The sequence below is a fragment of the Ciconia boyciana genome, chromosome 3 (assembly GCF_034638445.1).
Source record: "Ciconia boyciana chromosome 3, ASM3463844v1, whole genome shotgun sequence".
Taxonomy (NCBI): Eukaryota; Metazoa; Chordata; class Aves; order Ciconiiformes; family Ciconiidae; genus Ciconia; species Ciconia boyciana.
The window spans coordinates 34,534,944-34,556,655 of NC_132936.1; the positions used below are offsets into that span (position 1 = coordinate 34,534,944).

The 21,712-nt window shown below is 35.9% G+C and overlaps 1 protein-coding gene across 10 annotated transcripts in view; it reads left to right on the top strand.

Moving 5' to 3' along the window:
- RIMS1 (regulating synaptic membrane exocytosis 1) overlaps window positions 1–21,712 on the top strand; it is a 355,711-nt gene that overhangs the window by 202,465 nt on the left and 131,534 nt on the right. For 7 of the 10 annotated variants that reach the window (XM_072855285.1, XM_072855274.1, XM_072855275.1 and 4 more), the window contains exons 8-15: window positions 1,243–1,366; window positions 7,763–7,809; window positions 8,978–9,090; window positions 10,119–10,249; window positions 10,576–10,747; window positions 10,879–11,035; window positions 12,272–12,343; window positions 20,572–20,728. In XM_072855285.1, coding sequence (XP_072711386.1) covers window positions 1,243–1,366; window positions 7,763–7,809; window positions 8,978–9,090; window positions 10,119–10,249; window positions 10,576–10,747; window positions 10,879–11,035; window positions 12,272–12,343; window positions 20,572–20,728 — 973 coding nt within the window. Of the gene's footprint in view, window positions 1–1,242; window positions 1,367–7,304; window positions 7,362–7,762; window positions 7,810–8,977; window positions 9,091–10,118; window positions 10,250–10,575; window positions 10,748–10,878; window positions 11,036–12,271; window positions 12,344–20,571; window positions 20,729–21,712 lie in introns of all 10 variants that reach the window. The other 3 variants (XM_072855279.1, XM_072855282.1, XM_072855284.1) reach the window with 2 other exon arrangements.

Consider the following 21,712-nt stretch of genomic DNA (forward strand, 5'->3'; position numbering starts at 1 on the left):
GGCAATATCTAATTCCTGTTCCCCCCTGACATAAGATTATGTAATAAATATATGAAATATTTAAAACCGTTTCAGCTAAAAAACGTGGTAGAAAATTAAACATATGTCAGCAAGCATTTATTAAGTCTGTCATTAGCAAGCCCTTATGTTTTAAAGAATGCCAAAACGCTTTGAAAGCCAGAGGAGTACTCTGTGGAGTCCTTTCTTAAAATACCAAAATACAGGCTGTTTGGGAAAAAGGACTGACAATCGCTGAACATAAAGGGAAATTGAAGCCATGTGTTTTCTTAGATAAGACTTCAGTTGGGATAGTTTTCCTTGGCTTATTAACAAGCAGAAGTTTGATCATTTGGCTTAGATGTCCTCAGAAAGGAGCAAAGCCAGCAGCTAAAGGGTTGTTCCTGGCTGAATCTGATTAACAAGAAATCATTGTCAATAAAGAAAGATAAAATAATTGTCAATAAAGAAAGTTATTTGTGGCATCAGATAGTGGTTGTGAAGTTTTGACTGCTGCATATGATGGGGTATGAGAGTGTAAACTTACCCTATGGTTCCTGCAGTTTAATTGCATATACTGATCTTTCTTTAGAAACAATACTTCAAGATTTTCACCTTTTTATAATAATGCCAAAGTACAATGCAATGTACATACTATTTAAATTCCAGAAATGGCAAGCTGAAAAAAGAAAGTTATCTAAATAACTTTCACATCATGTTTTCCTTTCTGTCCCCTCTAACATCCTCAGGAGATAGTGACTCACTCCTTGCTTTTATTTGTGGTTCGTTTGACACAGACAGTGAAGACTGCCCTTTCTGTAGAGAAATCAAAATGCACAGTATATAAATTGTAATAAAATGTCATGCTTTTTAAAAGCTTAACAGTAGGTATTTATATTTTTCATTTTTGAAGATTAACTTGTTTTCAAACTTTATTGCCACTAGTTAATAAAGGATCTTTTAAAAAGACTCTTTCATTTCATACCACAATAACAGGTGCTGTATTATTTTGGAAATACTTAATATGTTTGCACAAGTGGTTTCTTTAATATGTTTTGTGTGTACAAATTGTAGCTGTGTTCTGAGAAAGGAGCCTTGGTAGTGTCTCAAAAACCTTTTTCGGGTTTCAGCACAGCTTTTTAATTGATTTTGGGCAACGTTACTTGGTTATATAGATTTCAGAAATATTTTGCACTTCTTTCTAAAAGAATATGGAAATGAGATAAACTTCTCTTTAAATTCAAGGGGATGAAGTTCTAGAATGGAATGGTAAACCCTTGCCTGGAGCTACAAATGAAGAAGTTTACAACATTATTTTAGAATCAAAATCAGAACCTCAAGTTGAAATTATTGTTTCAAGGCCTATTGGGTAAGGCTAAAGACTTGCTTCTTAAGCACAGTTATTACTTCTACTAATGGGACTTTTAAAGGGACTATTTGTGAGTTCATTATTTTTTATCTCTTAATAATGGAATATGATTCACTTTCTATTATTGACATTCTGTATATTCCATTTTCTTCACTGTCATTTACAATCTTGGATCTTTGCAGTGATTATAGTATAAATGTTGTTTTCTGTATGGTCAAAGTACTAACAAGGTTTTTGCCAAGTGACAAAGGAAAATTGGTGGATCAAGTGGACCTGTGCATGAGAAAAATCTGTTTTTCAGGCTTTTAGCTTCATTAAATCAGAATAATGTATACAAGTATTCATGAGTAGAAGGAAGCATCAGCAAACATTGAGCGTTGCAGGATTTTAATAAGTCAATGCTAGTAGGATTTTAAACAGGCCTTCTTTAAAGAGCTAAAAAAAGGAAAACCAAAATCCTTAATTGAAAAGACTGTATTTAGCCTTAAATGATACTGTGATCAAAATCAAAAGTGGAAACAAAAATACCTTCATATTTATGAAGGTAATTTGTTTCATCAAAAATTAGCATTAATGTGTTATGTTTATAATCTTAATTTTTATTTATTATAAATCCAGGCTTGGGGGTTTGTGGTAACAGTTCTTATATTCTTGATTTCCAAAATAAGCCTTAGAAAGATCATAAAATCTGTTCAAATTGATAAGCTTAGTGGGGTTGGCCCTGCATTTGTCACAATTGTTTTAGTGATATTCTACACTCCTTCCCCGGACACGACTCTATGGGGACTATTTTGAGCTAAGTCTTACAGGATCAAATATTAATCGTATATTATAAATTGACATATATATTGCGGAATAGAGTCACATGATTAACAATAAAAAGTGACTTTTGGCTAGTTGAAAAAAAAAAGTTAAAAGGATTTAAATCTCTCTGTAGTTTGTCATCTTCCCAGAGTTCATGTGCACTCACTATGTCTCTAAATACCGCTATCCTGTAGCAGTAAACTGTTTCCTCCTTATGAATGCATGATTATTTCTTTTTGAATTTACTAGATTTCATCCTAATTATAATTTTTATCTATCTCAAATATGATAGGTTTTCAATTTTAGAAACAAAGAACTTTTAATTTTCTTTCTGACTAAAATATTCTTTTACATTTATTTCATGTCAGCTTTTGATGTTTGGTTTAGTCTGTACTGTGCAAGCGTACCTTTATTTTACAAATGAGTTCTGCCTTTTTAATGGCAATCACTATTAAAAGTACTTAAATAAAATTAACATTTGTTGCTAATTTCAGTTGTGAGGTTGACCTTCTAATGGAAAATGAAAGCTTGATGCAATTATAGTGGTTGTTAAAAGCTAAAATTACCATCCAGATGGAGACCATGAGGGAGTAGAAACCTTATTTTACATTCTTTAGTTGGATAAATTAGGAGACATTCCTGACTGAAAATTGCAAATTCAGTCCTATGTCTTTGTAATTAAAAATAAAATGCCATAAGGAGATTTTTGGAAGTCTAGTTTTTATGTTTAAATCGGCAGAAGAGAAATATGTTGATACTGGACCTGACTTGAACTCCATGCCTTAAGTGAAGAAAACCTGAAAATTGATTCGTACAAATGATGTAAAAGGAAAGTGCTAGATTAGTATTTTAAATAATGAGCTTTAGATATATTTATTACTATCAATATATTTGCAAATGTCATGTATCCTTAAGCTTTTGAGACAACTTCATTATTAAACCAATTGAGTTATTTTAGCTTTTTAATTTGATAAATCTAATAGCTTCAAAAATTAAGTACTAGGTGACCACATTTCAGTGACACATTCTTGAAGAAAAATCGAGAGAAAATACCACAACTGTTGAACTGAGGCATAGAATGTGCAGTGCATTCAAAATCAAAGAGTGTTTCTGAATCTGAGCAGTGATTTTTACACTAAAAAATTGCCCCCAGAAATAGTACCAATAAGATGTAAAGTTTTGCTTTGGATGACCCATACATATTTTTTTCCAGACATAGGCAAAAATAGAGCACATCAGTTTGTGCTTTTATTTTGAGATAAATGGAGTCTCAGCATGGAGGTTTTTACATACTACAACACCACTATTCTTGAAGGGTTGTGTCTTCATTGATTTTTTTTTTTTGAGACGAGCAAATAAATATCCCAAAGTGACTAGAGCATATAACTTTGAAATTTAAAGATATTTCCTTTCTCCAGCAGCAATGAGTCAAAGTCCTGTTGTTTTGTGTCAGATTGGGATTTACCTGTCTGTCGTCATACAAGAACAAAAAATATTAGACGTTGTACAGTGAAGGAAATTCTGATATTAGTTAACAAAAAAGAACTTACTGCACAGGATTTTTTTTTTTTAAATAATTATAATCTATGTAAATTATGTTACATAATGAGAAATCATTTGCTTGCATCAGATTACTTACCTCCCCCCCTCCAGCTTCTCCTTGTCTTGTTCTCCAAAATATGTGATTGTTTCAAATTTGTGACAGAGGATTTTATTTAATCCAACAAATCTAGTATAGCAAAGTTTTGTGTCTACTTTAGGTGCTGACTCAGCAAAATCGAAGCTGCTTGATACAGCATTAAGTCGTAATCCATTACACCTAAAATTCCTGTGAGGAAATAGGTTCCGGAAAGACCTGAAAAATGATATTTCATCTGCATAATTTAAGTGTTTTCATCTCTCATTATTAATAATGCAAATAATGTACCAGCACTTTTAATGGTCTCTATTTAAAAAGTCCTAGCATATTAGGTCTAAAAAGCCCAAATATGACACAGTGTGGCTTAAGTGAATAATGGAGGTCTGTAAGCCTACAAATTAGATGACTGCCAGTTACAAAATTGATGTCTGAACAATTTGCTCAGTCTTGTAAATGTGGATTTCTGTGTCTACCAGCAAATGTAATTTTGAGTAATGGATAATTGTAGGATGTTTATTAGAGAAAAATGTGAAACATGTAACACTATTAGCAGATGAAGGCATAACAACAATAAACAGTATAACCACAATAGTACCTTAAAAACTCCATAGAAACTAATTGATGCTAATGATTGCAACACAAGGTAGACAAGAAACCTATAAAAAGTAGAATTAATGGGTTGGCTATCTAAATATGAGGGCAATAATTACCTATGAATATGCATACAATGCGAGAGGCGGTTAACATAGGACAGCATAAAAAATCCTCTGGCACTGTGCTTTTTGGAGAAGAAACCTGCCGTGGTAACTAACTCACTGTCTCTTGTGTGCTTGGGTGAACTCTGTGGGATAGTGCAGGTAAAACAAATGTTTTTTCATTTGTCTCTGTTTTCTTTGTCAGATGCTATCTATCTTTGCTTGGATTTCCACAGATAATATTGCCAAAATTGTTGTTTCTCTGGCGTGATTCAGCTCCTCTGTGCAGGGACTGCTACTGTGCTCTAGGTCCTCGCAAGGAGGTTGAACTTCCATCATAAACCAGGCAGTACTGAATTCCAGAGTGTCACTCAAGTAATGTAATTAGTGCAAACTGCAGATTGATCTACAGGTTCTGATGGGAGGTAACGGTTTTGGAAATAGGAGAATGAGCACTGGGGACAGGTACTCAGAAACTCTGAAAGCTCTGTAAGGTGTAGAGGACGATGCTTCTGTCCCTAGAGAAACCTAAAGAAGTGTGGGTTACAACCACATTTGAATTTGGTTTGTCTTCAGTGATCAAGCTCTTGACTGTAGCCCTCAGGGAAATTATACCTGCTCCTGTGTTTTACAAAATAGTGATCTTCACAGACAATGTATCTGCACAGAGTAGTCTCAACTTAAGGTATAGTTTGGTTTAAGTTATGTATTCATTGAGGTGTGGAAGGATCAGACATAAGATAGTCATATGTAACATCACATAAGATCACACAAAACCTTTGCCTTTCAGGGTAGAGATAGAAAGACAAAGCTTGACGTTAGCAGCTGTTCACTGGAATGTGTCTGACATTACTTTTCTGACGTTCACATTGCAGAGCAATGAAAGCAGAGCAAAATTTTGTTCTTATTTTCAATAAGTGGTTGTACTACTTCTTACTCTGTTTTTACCATTTGCTTTGACTAGTCTAGTTTTGAATAAGTCATGAGGTTTCTACTATTTCTTCTGAAGAGCTTTTTTTGTAAATCATAGTGTTAGAATATTTCCTGCAATCCATAAGAGCAGGCTAGATAAGACTTATTTTCTTACCTAACAAGCCTGAGATTATAGTTTCTTTTTCGTATTTTCCTTCTTCAATTAAAATGCCAATGTTTAAAAAAAAATACCACTGGTACATTTGATAAAGTCACTAGATATAAAACACCAGTTATTTTCTTGTGGGCATGTAATATTTAAGAAATGTTTATGCAAAGTGAATTATTGAATTTGTAAGAAGTTTAAATATGGACAGAAGCATAGCTTTGAATTATTTCATGTCCATTTTGAAATCAATAGCAGAACGCAGAACTGCTACAGAGCTTGTTAGGATACTCTGCCACGAGTTTGGTGATCAGTACTGTATTGTATACTTAATTTACTGGTTTCTTTGCTTTTTGTATCTTGCAGTTCTGTGTGGAGCTGTACGTAAACAAGATAAATATATTAGGGAAGAGAAGATTTCCTAGCAATAATATTGTGTGTGTATATATATATATATATATATATATAAAAGCTGTTCATTGTACTATAAAATTCTAGAGATTTCCTGAGGGTGAATGAGCTCTAATATGGTGGGGTGGGTGGGAAAGCTACCAAATAACATTTCTATTGCAAACCATGTATTTTGTTGGGAGTTGAAATTTATGTTCTAGCTTCCACTGTTCCTGTCAGTTTTTCTTAAGAATGACAAGGGGTTTAGAAAAATACATTAAAAATTATACTTTTAGTTCTTTCCTGTCTGATGAGTAAAGTCTTAAGAAAGATGTGATTATTTTTTGTTATTTACCTTTACCTGGCAAGTACTTTTATATCGCCAACTCTAAGTGAGGAAAATACTATCAACTCGACCATTTTTTCACCCACCCAGGTGGGTGAAAAACCCACAGTAGGTTGTACTTTATCCTAAATGGGATATTATTACAAACAATGCTATACTGTATGTGAGACTGTTCATATTCTAGCACAAGAAAACATTGCAAACTTAATGTTTTATTGAACAGAAAAATCAGTTTGAATATGCTAAGTAAATATTTCAGACTGATGAGAATTGCCCTGGAAATTGAAGGGAGAAAATGTTAAGAGAAAGAAGTCTGCACAGCGGCCCTGCTGTGCAATACGTCATTAATCTGTTTATATTTTTGTGAAATAGTACTATGAAATAGTACTTTTCTGACTTAAGTGTCTCTTTTTCCTAAGTGACTTTTAGACACCCAGGAGTCTTAGTTTTATTGACTTCCAAGTCAGTAAGACAGTGTTTCACTGAACAGAGAGATGCCTGAATACCTTTAAAATGCTCAGCTTTAGACTTAAAATCATGTAAATGTTCTTCAGAAATGTTATTGTAGTTCCAATTTTGGATTATTTTGTGTAGATGAAAATATTTTCAAGTAATTCACTGAAGAGCTTTGTTTTCATTTTCCTGCTCTGTTATTTTGCTAATGTTTGTACAATAACAGTAATTTCTTGCTCTCGCAATGTCTTTTCAATGATTGCTGAGAACAGAAGAGAGTCAGGAGCTAGCATCATCCAGATTTGGATGGAAGAGTAAATTTGTTGATGGCAAACTTTTGATAGATGTGTGTGGACTTAACCAGTTTGATTTTGCTTACACCTATATATGTGCTGGGTATGTGTATGTCGAAAAATGTTCATACCCAATGTAATATGGTTTGATTTTTTTTCTTAGGCTTTGAAGAAATGCTTTATTCTTTTGTTTGTTTAACATTGCTAATGTTATTTGCTTTTTCTTTTTATTATTATAAGACATTTTCATCAGTTTCATTCCGTGAACTCCTTGAGACGTTTATATAAAAATTACTAGTGAGTCAATCTGTGTCTTATTTTTTGGATTTTTTTTGCTCCAAAAAATAGTTGAACATCTGTAGCTATACTAACTTTTGCCACCTTTCACTTCCTAAAAGCTCTCTAACTTTATTCTTCTGGTTGTAAAAGTGTCGTGGAATCCATCCACAGTGTTAACATTGTAGTGCTCATATTGTTACGTCTGCTAGTTCCTTAACTTGAAAGAAGTAGTTTGCATTAGTAAGATTTTCATGGATGCTAGTGGAAAGTATGTCTTTAAATACTTCCCCTTTCTTTCCTTGTAACCCATTAGAACAGAAACATATCCGTACTTCTAAAATAGTGTCCCAGAAACGTATTTGTACAGCAGCAGGTTGTCTCCGTTGTTTGTAATTACTATGTGTATATTCACGTTTCAGTGATATTCCACGGATTCCCGAGACTTCTCACCCCCCGTTAGAGTCTAGTGAGTACATGCCTTGTTCCTTTCACTAAGCATGGTCTTGTACTCAGCACAATGGTTTCGGCTATGAATTTTCTGAACGATGAGTACTGGGAGACTGCATTGGCTCTGAGGTTTTTGTATGACAAAATTAAATGGGTTTTGGTCTTGTGTGTTAAATTTGAAACAGTATAGATTTGATTAAAAGCTATACAGATTTCAAATGTTAGCAGGATTTTGTTGTTTTCTTCTATATCTTGTATTGTTAGTACCATACTGGTATACATGCTGTGGCCCAAAACAGTCATTTACTTGCCCTAACATAAGAGAGAAAGCAAGTATAAGGGATTGCCAAAGGTACCAATGGTGTCAGGATTTCACCTCCTGCACCATCCAGTGTAAGTCCAGAGTTCTTGTTTCTCTTTTTCTTAACAAGAAGACATTAGTTAGGTGAACTTTTTGTGTATCATGCTTCAAAAGAATGGTTTTCTTTTTAACTATCCCATTTGAATGGTGTCAGCTAGAGTGCGTGAGGGCCATGGCTCCCAGTTCTTTCTCATCTGAGCCTTGTCTGAGATGCAGCCAGAAACCTTCCCTAGGACAGGGTCCTGTGGGGCAACTGAGTGCTGTTATACCTATCATGAGCTCATCGCGTTAGTGAGGGCTCTGCTTCGCTGGTGGACAACTGCTGATGTCCAGCAGGCGCCGGAGCATCCTCCAGGTCAGACACATGTCCTGCGTACCTTCCTGTGTGCCAGTTCCTTGGGAGTTAAAATTTCAGAGGCTGCCAGGAGTATAATCCATACAACAGATGTGGGTTTATTCATCAAAGATTTGAGATCATGGAATCACAGAATAGTTTGGGTTGGAAGGGAGATGTGTAATTCTGTCAGACGACAATATTTTATTTAAAACACTTGGTATGGTTTGTCACTGCTATATGAGGAGCTCTTTTGTATATGTTATTTCAAATAAAACAAAAAATGGCAGGTTTAATCTGGGGTAAGGGTATTCAGACAGTCTTTTTCACCATGCTATCTACAGCAGTTTAAAATCTTTCTGTATATTAATCCAGTTATACTGTGTATAAATACAAGCTTTATACAGTTCAAAGAAAAAGCAATTCATAAGTTATCCAAATTCACTTCAAAATTTTGGATGGAAAGTTCATGTATTTCTCATGTATTTTTAGGTTCAAGTTCTTTTGAATCTCAGAAGATGGAAAGGCCTTCTATTTCTGTTATATCTCCAACCAGCCCTGGAGCCCTACGGGATGCACCACAAGTCCTGCCAGGGCAGCTTTCTGTAAGCATATTTTGTTTTTCCTGAGTTGTTAATGAAAATCTGTGAAGTGCTGGTCCCTCAGCCCTCCACATTCCCAAGGTCTATTGGGAAGTCAAGAGAAATGTCTGCTGTTGGTAAAGACTAACATCGTTCAAATGTTCTTTAAGACCCCCTGTACACACTCACAAACCATCACTGTAATCACAGCAGGGGTAAATAATTGTTGTCTTAATACAACAAAGAGTGCAGGAATTTACATTGAGAGGAGCCCATAAAAGTGTCTTGTAACTTGTCACCCTGTACCATCTGCATTGAAAATGGTCGCTCTACTGTACATGCCCAGTAATCCGTAGATAACAAGCATAGAACCACTTTATCTTCTTCATGGGAGCACTTAAAGAGCTGTGTATTTGTTAAAAGTTACACTATTCAGTAATGCATTTTAATTTAGATACACATTATATCCTGGAACTGTCTGTAATACTAATTGAAGCTGTGCTTATTAAATATAATGTGAGTACTTAGACTTTGTTTTGTACATTCTTAAATTTTTTTATATTGATCATGTTAATTTCTAAGTATACAGCAGGCTCAAAAATTTCATGATGTTATGATTCTCTTAAGAAATGATTTAGCTGTATATTATACTTTTCGTAAGAACATTTGCAAGGTGACAAATCAGAGTAGATAGATTTCAACTATGCCTCAAGTTTAGCTGCAGTCGGGGCTTCCTATTTGAATGCAGCTTTTAAGATGCAGAGCTAAGACATATGCTGGTTTAAATGCACTCACAGATACAAGACTATGCAGTGAGTACAATAAACAATGTAAGTATAATCAGGCACCACCATTTTATTCAGCTGTGGTAAATACAAAAGTCTTTGGTATATACCGTCATCTTTTCCATCTTAACTTAACTAAATATTAAGGGATTTGTCTCTTGGAAAAAAAAAATGGTTACTTTTACATTGTGGTTAATGTGATGCAGTCTGAAAACTCTGTTTTTTCTCCATCTTCAGTAATGTTTTCTGGTAACTTGATTCTTGTAGGTTAAACTGTGGTACGACAAAGTGGGACATCAGTTAATAGTAAATGTTCTGCAAGCAACAGATTTGCCACCAAGAGCAGATGGACGCCCCAGGAATCCCTATGTAAAGATGTATTTTCTTCCAGACAGAAGGTAGTAGTTTTTCAGTTTATAAAATTATGTTGGAATTTACCATGTATTGAATCAACTTTTAAATGAGTGCTTATGAAGTAAATAATTCCTTTTAATAATTTGTTATAGTTAGATTAATTATAACAAAAAGTTGTGCTTGAATCATGCAAGTCAGTATCAAATTAACTTTGTGAACTTTTGGATGAATGTGATCCACTGTACAGCAAATACTTTTCTCTTTTAGGCATTATCAGATCAGAAAGAATGAAAACAGTGAGTGCTGATGAGTAGATGGCATTTTGTGATTTATCTCTACAAACAATTTACAACAAATATTTATGTTTCAGTGATAAGAGTAAAAGGAGGACCAAAACAGTAAAGAAAAGCCTAGAGCCAAAATGGAACCAAACTTTTCTCTACTCACATGTACATCGTAGAGATTTTAGAGAACGAATGCTTGAAATAACCGTATGGGATCAGCCAAGAGTGCAAGAAGAAGAGAGTGAATTTCTTGGAGAGGTGATACATACAATCACATTTCTCCTGAGTTCGTTGTTTGGTTTTGAATACATATGCATATATATTTTATATATGTGTTTGTCTGTGTGTGCCTTGAAAGTAAAATTAAAACCTGATAATTTTTCTACTAGATTCTTATAGAGCTGGAGACAGCACTTTTAGATGATGAACCACATTGGTATAAGCTACAGACACATGATGAATCTTCACTACCTCTGCCTCAGCCATCACCTTTCATGCCAAGAAGACATGTTCATGGTGGAGAAAGCGCTAGCAAAAAGTTACAAAGTAGGTCCAAATTCTATTCATCTCTTTTAAATTTTAAATTAGAAGTACTGGATATGGTGTAATGGTATTTAACTTTCATATACAAGATAAAAATACTATTTCATAGTCTTTAAACATAATGAAAATGTGTGGCAAAAAAGAGATGTAAATTATGACATTATGACATGGCAGCCTTTCACCTGTGACGCATAACTTTTAAGTATGTGAAACCTGTTGGAATTGGTTTGGTTTTCACTAGCAAAAGAAACTTGTTCAAACATTTGTTTTCACAAATTTCCTTTTAAATAGAAAGATGAAGTGCATCATTATTGGATACCTTTTTTAATAATGAAAAGCTTTTTATTTAAAAAAGAAAGTCCTTAAAGACTTATGAGGCTTAAAAACACTTCTTGTCATAAAGTTCGTCTCGGCCTCCAATATGCTTATTATACAATCAGATGAGAAGTGTACTTTTGCAGCAAAGAGAAATTGTATGTGTGTATTTGGGAGGCACAGTTGTTTTGAAGAGTCTGATTTCAGGTTTGTATGAGGCATATTAAAATAATGAATGTATTGAAATATTTGAATATTGTAGCTTCTCTGTTCATTTAAATTAATTTAAGATTTATTTAGAAATAAGAAGGATGTAGGAGATTATTTTAAAATACGTTCCCAGGCTATTTTTCTGTTTTTTCTTAAACATGGAAGTCATTCATTCCAGCCAATGCATAGGAAATTGGTGCACATTCAGGAATTAATTATAAAAATGTGATACTGCTGTAATTGCTACATGAGGATATGTATAGAGTGAGCAAATTAAAGGTTAGTTTTAATGAGATATTTGAACTTTTCTAAAAGCTGGCAGTGCTGTTTCCTCTTCCCCTCTCTCACCATATGCTACCACCTCTCCTTTCCTGTTCACCAAGCTGATTCAGCTTACTCACTGAAATAGCACAAAAGTATTTTTTTTCTTTGAGCTAACTTTTTGCTGGTTTAGTGAGATAAACTGTCCTAGTAGATGATTACTGAGGATTTGAGGGAAGGAGAAGGGGAAAGGAGGCTGCAGCAGCTGTAAGATGTTAAATTGGCTCAGCTGTCTTGTGAAACGTCACTGTCAGTCACTGCAGTTTAGTTCTCCTCCTCTGTTGTTTAGACTTAAAATCATCTTTTTAATTTCAGTAGTACATTAAATAAACATTTTTACATTTTATAACACGACCAGATGTTCAGGTATTTGTTTACCTTACTGTTGTGCAGGATCTCGGCCAATCAGTGATAGTGACATCTCAGATTATGATGTTGATGATGGTATTGGAGTTGTTCCTCCAGGTGCGTGGGTGAACAGCATGGTCCTGCTTTCTTCTTCTTCTTCTTCTTCTTCTTCTTCTTCTTTTTGCTTGTTTGTTTTTTTTTTCTTTATAACATTTCGGAATATTGAGGATACTGGTTTCGGAGAGTGCATTGTGAAAAAAACAGTTTTCCTGATTATTCCATGGTACCTGTCCTAAATCATGGTGAACTAAAAGACTCTACTACTCATTCATTGATATTTATTTTACATATCATTCTTCATATGTGAACCACTGGATGGTTCAAATTGTTTAATTGTTTACTGCCTAATGTTCCAAGCATTATTTAAAGTATAAATTAAATTTAAAAAATCATTTTAAAATAGTAATTAAGATTTCAGTGTTTATTGCAAGCATTTTTTTTTATTTTGCTTTTTGCTTGAAACTTAGATATAATGCAGTCTCCCATGGACTTTATTGAGAATGCATGATTCTGTAGATTAAGATGCATGTAGCATGGCTATATCTTTTGTAGTTTTCATAAGCCTTCATGAACTATCATTACCTAAATGTTCATAAATATATACTTGTAGAGACTATCGTTGTTTGATTTTTAGTTCAGCATTCCTTACATACTGAAAATCTTGAGCATAATTTTGGATACCACATTTTTCTACTTCCATTTGACTGTTGCCACAAGTCAGATGACTATGTTTCCCAATTGTCCCAAACTAACTGAAGAGTCACTATGTCATTGCCAGCACTAGATCAGTTTTTCTGTGGGCCTTCCTGATGAAAATTGCTGAATTAAATCATGGTGGGATTTGGAAAGCTCTCTGTCTTCCTGATCTGTGTTTAAAATAATTTGACAATTTATTTATTCATTATATATCCATACAAATAAATCACGTATTTTATTAACGCAATACCATTTTGATGTTTAGTGAGCCAAATTCTCCTTCCTTTGATGTTGATTGGATTCTTTCCTTACTTTAATACACTTACCACCTGAGTTACTAAGAGGGAAATTTGTTCAGGTATGTCTAGTAATGATATTTGCTTTAATGAAGTGATTAATCTTGATATTTTTACATCAGCTGAGAGAGCGAACATTTAAAATTAAAATAAATCATAGGTTCTAAATATTTTTTTCCTGTTTATTATTTCATTTTTTTAGTTGGCAATGTAGATACTGGCATATCTGTGTAGACTTACTTATGTTTAAGGTTTCAGTATACTGTATTAAGAATTGGGGCTTTTTTCAGCTGCCAGTTCTTTGAGGCATCCATTTGCCATTTGAAATAAACCTGTGGTGGGTTGACCCTGGCTGGACGCCAGGTGCCCACCGAAGCCACTCTATCACTCCCCTCCTCAGCTGGACAGGGAGAAAAATATGATGAAAGGCTCCTGGGTCGAGATACGGACAGGGAGATCACTCAGCAATTACCATCACAGGCAAAACAGACTTGACTTGGGGAAAAATTAATTTAATTTATTACCAATCAAATCAGAGTAAGATAATGAGAAATAAAAACTAAATCTTAAAACACCTTCCCCCCACCCCTCCCTTCTTCCTGGGCTCAACTTCACTCCTGATTTGTCTACCTCCTCCCCTCGAGTGGCGCAGGGGACGGGGAATAGGAGGGTTGCGGTCAGTTCATCACACGTCTCTGCCACTCCTTCCTCCTCAGGGGAGGACTCCTCACACTCTTCCCCTGCTGCAGCGTGGGGTCCCTCCCACGGGAGACAGTTCTCCATGAACTTCTCCAACGTGAGTCCTTCCCACGGGCTGCAGTTCTTCACGAACTGCTCCAGCGTGGGTCCTTTCCACAGGGTGCCATCCTTCAGGAACAGACTGCTCCAGCGTGGGTCCCCCACGGGGTCACAAGTCCTGCCAGCAAACCTGCTCCAGCGTGGGCTCCTCTCTTCCCCACGGGTCCACAGGTCCTGCCAGGAGCCTGCTCCCGTGTGGGCTTCCCATGAGGTCAGAGCCTCCTTCAGGTGCATCCACCTGCTCCGGTGTGCGGTCCTCCACGGGCTGCAGGTGATATCTGCTCCACCGTTAACCTCCATGTGCTGCAGGGGGACAGCCTCCCTCATCATGGTCTTCACCATGGGCTGCAGGGGGATCTCTGCTCTGGTGCCTGGAGCACCTCCTCCCCCTCCTTCTGCACTGACCTTGGTGTCTGCAGAGTTCTTTCTCTCACATAGTCTCACTCCTCTCTTCTGACTGCTGCAGTTGCTGTTTCACAGCAACTTTTTCCACTTCTGAAATATGCTATTACAGAGGCGCTACCATCGTCACTCATTAGCTCAGCCTTGGCCAGCAGCGGGTCCATCTTGGAGCCGGCTGGCATTGGCTCTATCGGACATAGGGGAAGCTTCTAGCAGCTTCTCACAGAAGCCACTCCGTTAGCCCCCCTGCTACCAAAACCTTGCCACACAAACCCAATACAAAACCGTTTTCCATCTGACAGGAAACATTAAAAAATGTTCAGCTGAATGCATTGGACTCTATTCACTGGATCAGCACTTGAGTCACTGATTCTTACAGAAATTTCTTGGGTCTGTGCATGCTCAGTTGTGCCTTTGAAGAACCTATGGGTCCAAACTTTCTCAGAGATCACTGTAGAAAATTGCAAGATTTAATCTGTAGGAACAGGATTTACAATGATCTGAGAGTCTCTAAACTGAAACTCAAAGGGCCTGGTGAGGAAACTCCTTCTGAAGTCCACCTAATCAGAAACAGTCTGGCAGCTGACCTGACCAAGCACAAATTTGTCTATTCTGAGTTTAATGGATACATGTTTGGCAACTGTAAGTGGAGTTCATCTGTTTGTGATTCCTATGTGAAGTGGATATACATGTAAGTGTGGGGGTTTTGTTTGCAGGTGCAACCTGAATTCTTAAAAGGGGGTTAGACTTTAGGCACACAGGGGCAAAGAAAATTTCAGTCATCAGCCACAAATGTGTGACAGCCTAGACAGCATATGAAAATGTGTTTTGCAGTGAGAGCTGGAAAAGGTTGCCAGTCCCACCGTCTACTGAATTGCTCAAGAATCTTAGACACAGATTCACAAATGTGCCTGGACACCAAGTTCAGATATGCATTTCTACCCTCTTGTCTAACCTTCTTTACTTATCACATTGCTAAATCTTCTAAGACTTTGGACTGCTACCTTAATTTGCACTGAATGAATAGCGCAGTATCTTCTCCATCTAACAGTCTCCTCTGTTAAAACTAAGTTGCACGCAAGTTCCTTGTTGTGCTGCAGGGCCTTTACCCCTTCCCTCTTCCTGTCCCCCATACCATGGGCCTCACCGGAGTGCACTGCAGCTGTTGTCTGGTCCAGATTTCCCACACATTCTCCTGCAAGGTATGCATGTGGGAGGGAACAACGAATATCCATATTTCCCCATAACGTAGGATGACGATGCAGCTCAGATCCACTCTTAGAGCATTTTGGCATAGCCTCTATTGGCTTCAACTAGATTAGTCTAGGATTAAGATATTACTTCTCAACAGAAGTAAGAATATAAAAATTGAGTTTACATGTGATGCAAAAGAAAATGTTTCCCTTTAAAGCCCCTTTTCCTTCCTTTACCACTTACTTGCCAATGTTACCCACTGTGGTGCTTATATATGATAAACAAACACTGTTACAGTTATTAATTTATTCTTTTTCTTGAAATATTCAGAAGAGAAGGAAGTTATTTTGTCTTCTTAATATCTCAAGATTTTCACAAAGATTATTGCTCATTTTCTAAAAAACAGACACATAACTGCAAAATGTAGATGCAGTAACGTTCACTTGATCACCACCATAAGCTAAAAAAGGAATGATTAAAATATTTTGGCTAATTTAACTAGCCAAACACTGGAAATCCTTAAAACTATAATTTCAAATGTTTTACCAATTGCTAAGGCAAGTGCAGTATTAGCATTTAGTAATAACAGAGAAAACTGTTTTCCTAGGGGTTTCAGCAGCTGCAAAGAATCACTGCTTGATGATGGAAGTAAAGAATGCTACATCAAAAATAATGACACTTTGATAACTTCAAGAATATTTTAAGAAAAGCATTTTTCCCTTGTCATATCACAAATGTGTCTTACCTTTCATATAATTGTACTTTCCTCATTTATTATTAGTATCTTGCAGTGATATATATAGTTTTTTTAAAATCAGCTCATAGAACTGTTCATAAAAGGAGTTTATATCAACAGCTGAAAGTAGCTTTAATTTGAAACTCAACTTTAAACAGAATTGATTTTTGACAGGTTTTTATGGTATGCCCACATCTATTTACATGAAGAAAATATTATTTTAAATCTCGTAGCCTCTCCTCATATGAGAGATGCTCCAGTCTCTTAATTATCTTTGTGATCCTGAGCTGGACTCACGCCAGTAACCCCATGTCTGTCTTGTACTGGGGAGCCCGGTACTCCAGATGTGGCCTCACCGATGCTAAGTATATAGGAAGGGTTAGTAAAGGATCAGTAAAGGATTTAATAAAAACCAATAGTGTTTTGAGGCCTATCTTTTTAACCAAAACTTCAGTAACTTTCTTAATTAAAAAGAAAAAAGCTTATATACAGTTGGCAATATCCCAAAGGATATTTTTAATGAGCTGTATTGCTTATGCTATGGGTAACTCTTTGGAAATATTTATGTTTCTATCATATGTAATCTGCATAAATGGTTGCATTGTACTTACCTTCCTCCTGTAGCAGCAGGGTGACAGCAACACAACACCTTGTTGTTGTCTGTATTGTATTTAAAAAAAAAAAAAAAGTCCTGGTGTCAAACATTTGCTAGAACCATTTTCATCATCCATCCAGCTTCCATTTCATGTCACACCTGACAGTTTCCCATGAGCAGCTGAGAAACTTCTGCGTAAACTACCATAAGCTTGATTGCTGCTATCATGCTGGTCCATGCAAAAAAATTCTCTGCTCACTCTGGAGAGCACAGAGCCTTTGTATTGAGGATATGAGGAAATGCTACTGTTGCTGTCACTGTCATGGTCACTATGGAAATATGGGTGTGATTTGACCAACTTGACAATACTTGAGCTAATACTTAGGATAAATGTGAATTGTTATTGCTCTGTCTGTTCTGTAAGCTTTGTGTACACACTGCACAAGTTTTAGATATTGTTCCCTGGATGGCTTGGCTATGAAGAATATGTAGCATAAAATCATCTTTCTTTACCAGATTTTTAAGTGTACAGGATAATCCTAGGTGTATTTTTTTAGGCAGACTCGAGATACTCTAGAAATATATTTTAAACTGAAATTTATATTTAAATTTTTTATATTTAAATTATATGTATTTCAGTACAGTTGCCTAAAGCTTGGAAAGAAGTTTTGGATTTCTTTGATTTTAGTGTCAAATAAATGTAAACTAGTGTTCCTTCTGATAGAGATGACAGGATTTTATCTAAAACAAGCTTGTTTGGAAAATGAAATATCTTTTAGCACATACAGCTTAGTTTTAATTATCCTGGGAAAGGGAACACATCCAGCCTTTGTCATGTGTAGTCTTTTTTCTTCCTCTGACAAAAACCCAGACATTTCCTGCAGCAACCTTAGTACATGAGATGAGGGAATCCCCACTGAAGTCTGAGGGAGTCCCTTTTTTGTCTCAGAATTTGCACCTTGTCCTGAGATCAGGGAGATCCTCATATTTCTTTCTAATTTTATTACACAACTCTGAAATACTTTTACAGCAGATAAGGTACTCCAGCATCACAGTGCATCAGAACCTCTGAAATGTTGGAGGCCTTCTTTGTTAAAAAGTTTATAAACCTTGGTAGATACTTTCATGCATGCCATCAACTTTTACAGGTCTATTTTGCAGTCAATACTCAATACAGCTTTGCTATTAAAAATGCCTATTAAGTGCCAAGCATTTGCTGTTTATGTAGCTGGTAGTGAGCTCTCCCAAAAGTTTTTTCTCCATGTCCTTCTCTGGTTTTCAAATGATAGCCCCCAACCTCCCCAAACTTGAGTAATGCCACATTTTAAATATGAAACTATATTAATTATTTTTGTTTGACAGGTCTAAATCAGTGTTTAGGAACAATGCACACATGCACACAACGTTATGGTCACTGATGTTTGTTTCTGAGCTACATCATATACTCTTATTACAAGTGCTTTTCTTTGAGCCCAAACCTACCCTCGAAGATCTATCAATACTCATACTGCTTCCCATTTCCCTGATTTACTAAACTCATCTCACCTCTCTGCTTCAACAAATGGAAGAAAAAAGTTATTTCCCATGTTCTCACACGAGCTGCTATACTATGAAGTATAAGACACGAAAGTTGGACAAAATGATCGCAGAACTTGCAAAGGTCTTTCTGCATGTTTTCTAGCTGACAGTAACCAGAAAGTCCATAGTAAAACTGTCTAATCATCTTTTTGTTAACCTTGTCTCCTTCACACCTGCCTTCCCTATCATATTTGTAGTGGTAAATATATTAAAGACAACAATAAATTATTGAAGCCAATCTTTTTTTATTTACTAAAGTTGCTGCTGGTGTAAGGCTGGAAGCTACTGCAGGTTACTACAGCACCTTGGTGCTCATCTGTTATCTTTGGATAACTTTTGCTATTCTGCTCAGTACTATATAAAACGTGTGGACACAGTTCTGGAGGCTGTGATATTATAAGCTGTATAACCAGGGAAAACAGTCTTAGAGTTCCTTGGATGATAAAATGCATAATCTAGTAGGTCCCTGTTCTCAGTTTTGTGTTACTAAAATAATCTGTTCTACGGTGGAAGATGTTCTGATTTTAGGATTACTTGTCACCTTTTCAACAAAGTGTTTTTCTCCTGGTCTGATAATGAGATAGTGCATTCAGATAAGTTAGATGTCCATTAGAATAGGTTGGGAAACCGATGTACAATTTGGGAGAAAGAGCGTGAATGCTTTCTTGATGTTTGTGGTCAGGGTTCAGACTTGCAGCTAAACAGGTTATTAAGTGTCATTGAATACATGAGCAAGCCTAATACAGGCTCTGTATATGGGCCATGCTTTTAAGAGGGCTATAACAATTTGTTAGAAGGTCAGAGAAGAGCTACAAGAATTATAAAAAGTATGAAAAAAAACCCCAAACTTGAAACTCTATAACAAGATCCTTAAAAAATGCAACTTATTTAATTTATCCAACTGACAATTGAGTGACTAAATCATAGTCTTTTCCTGCATGGAAAGAAGATTTCTGATACAGGCTGTGTTTTTAGCTGAACAAAATAACACATTACAGGAACGTAATGCTAGACAAATTCAGAGAAGCAGCAAAATGATTATTTTGGAATCTAAACAATAAATTGTGAAGTCATTAGGGTATGACTCAAGGAGTGACCCTTTCTGTCATTAAGGGATTTTCTGTCAAGGGATTCTTGTAATCTAATTTAAATGTCTAAAAGTGAGCAACTGAAGTCTGAGCAAATCTCCTTAGGCTCTTTTGCAAAGATAACAGGCACCTTTTGAAAGCTGTTCATCTTATTGAGCTTCATTGTCTGTGTTAGGATGGGATTCAAAGTGTGTATGAAGGCAAACAGTGTGCTACATGGAAAAAGGCACAGGAATATCAATGCTTTAAAATGTACTAACATTCTGCTGATTTTTCTTTTTGAATCCTATGTAAAAATGAACTACAGGAAACTTTGCATCTCATTCACAGTATTCAGAAAAAATGTTCTGCAGAGTATGCAACACCCAATATTCTCTACAGTATTCTAAATGCTCGTAATTTTTTAAAGTAGGTGGCTTTGGCCAAGTTCAGTAGATAATATCTTTGTATTTAACTGAAACAAGAGTCAGAATGATGCTTTATATGTGAGCAGTCCTGGATGAGTCTGTGCTGCTGTACACAAGTGTGCCTTCTCCATTTTTTAGATGAGGTAAACCTACATTGCTTGGATTCCTTTCAAGTGTTTGCTACTGTATGACAATTTTGAAATACCAGTTACTCTGGGTACTCTTCCCCAATTCAGAAAACTATTTCAGTCCTCTCCTCCACATCTTCCAGTATGAAAATCATCTCAGTTTCTCTGTCTCTCTACATATAGACATTTAAAGGTAATGCTTGTAATTTATCCTGGCTGCATGATACATCGGGATGTACAACAGCTGAATGACAACTTGAAAGTTGTGTAAGCATTTAGATGTGTGTTCCTGGAAGGACTAACCATCTGAATTCTTTCCAGACCCAGACTTTTATTCTCTAATTTCCTTTTGTTGCCCTCTTGTCAGTAGGTTATAGATCTAGTACTAGAGAAAGTAAATCTACAACGCTAACTGTGCCAGAACAGCAAAGAACAACACATCATCGTTCACGATCTGTATCTCCTCACCGTGGCGACGATCAGGGCAGGACCCGTTCACGTTTACCAAATGTGCCATTACAGAGGTAGGCACCACAAGTTAGTGAAACACTTGGTGGTTCCAAGTTTGTATGATCTGTCACTATTAACTTTTCTCTTGTTCAGCAATTTTTCACAATTTTAAAACTTTTTTTTGTATCTTAATTTAATAGTGTAGTATTTGAACTTGATGTATGCTTTTATTAATCATTCAAGAGCACTCATGAGATGAATCTTAACTTTGTAAGACTTACCTCTTCTTACTGATATTTTCTCTGTGATTCATCATCTGTGTACCATAACTAATACGTAGGTTTGGAAGTGTTTTTACAGTCAGTGGCTGAATCTTGTATGAAGCCACTTAAGTATATTTGTAGGATAATAAATAGTGGCATGTACAAATTGTATAATAACTATGAATTGAGCTAATTTTGAATTAACAGCAAGCTGAGATTACCAGTTGTATTTATAATGTGACATGTTTAATGGAAGAAGTAAAAAATACTTTACAGAATCAGACAGTGATTTATAAACCTCTATTTTCTGCATTTACTGCTTTTAATAGACAACCTATTAATAGGAGAATCTATTTTGAGCTTTTCATTTGTATGCTTTATGCTTTTTTTTTGAATAGTGCCATACAGACTCTTTAAGCACAAAACTTGACCCACTTGATTTTGCTTGTTTTATTGTGCAGGGCAATAAGCTTTTCTTGCAGCCTCTCATGGAACCCTAAAAATCAGCCAGTTTTTACCAGTTTTCCTTTCCTCCAATTTCTAGGAAGCTTTGTTCTTGAATTGCTGCAAGAGCTTGAAGTGTTGCACTAGCAACATCATTGCCCACTAGCTGTGGTAGTTTACTGAAAATCTACCCTTCTTAGCTGAATTTTGTGTACAAAATTCTGTGCTACAGTACTGTCCTTATCCATTGTTTCTGTATCTGTTTTTTTGGAGTTCCATCACTTGTCATTTAATACCAGAAATCTGTGATGTTTCAAAGTGATGCTATATTCTGGAAAACCAGCTTCTCTT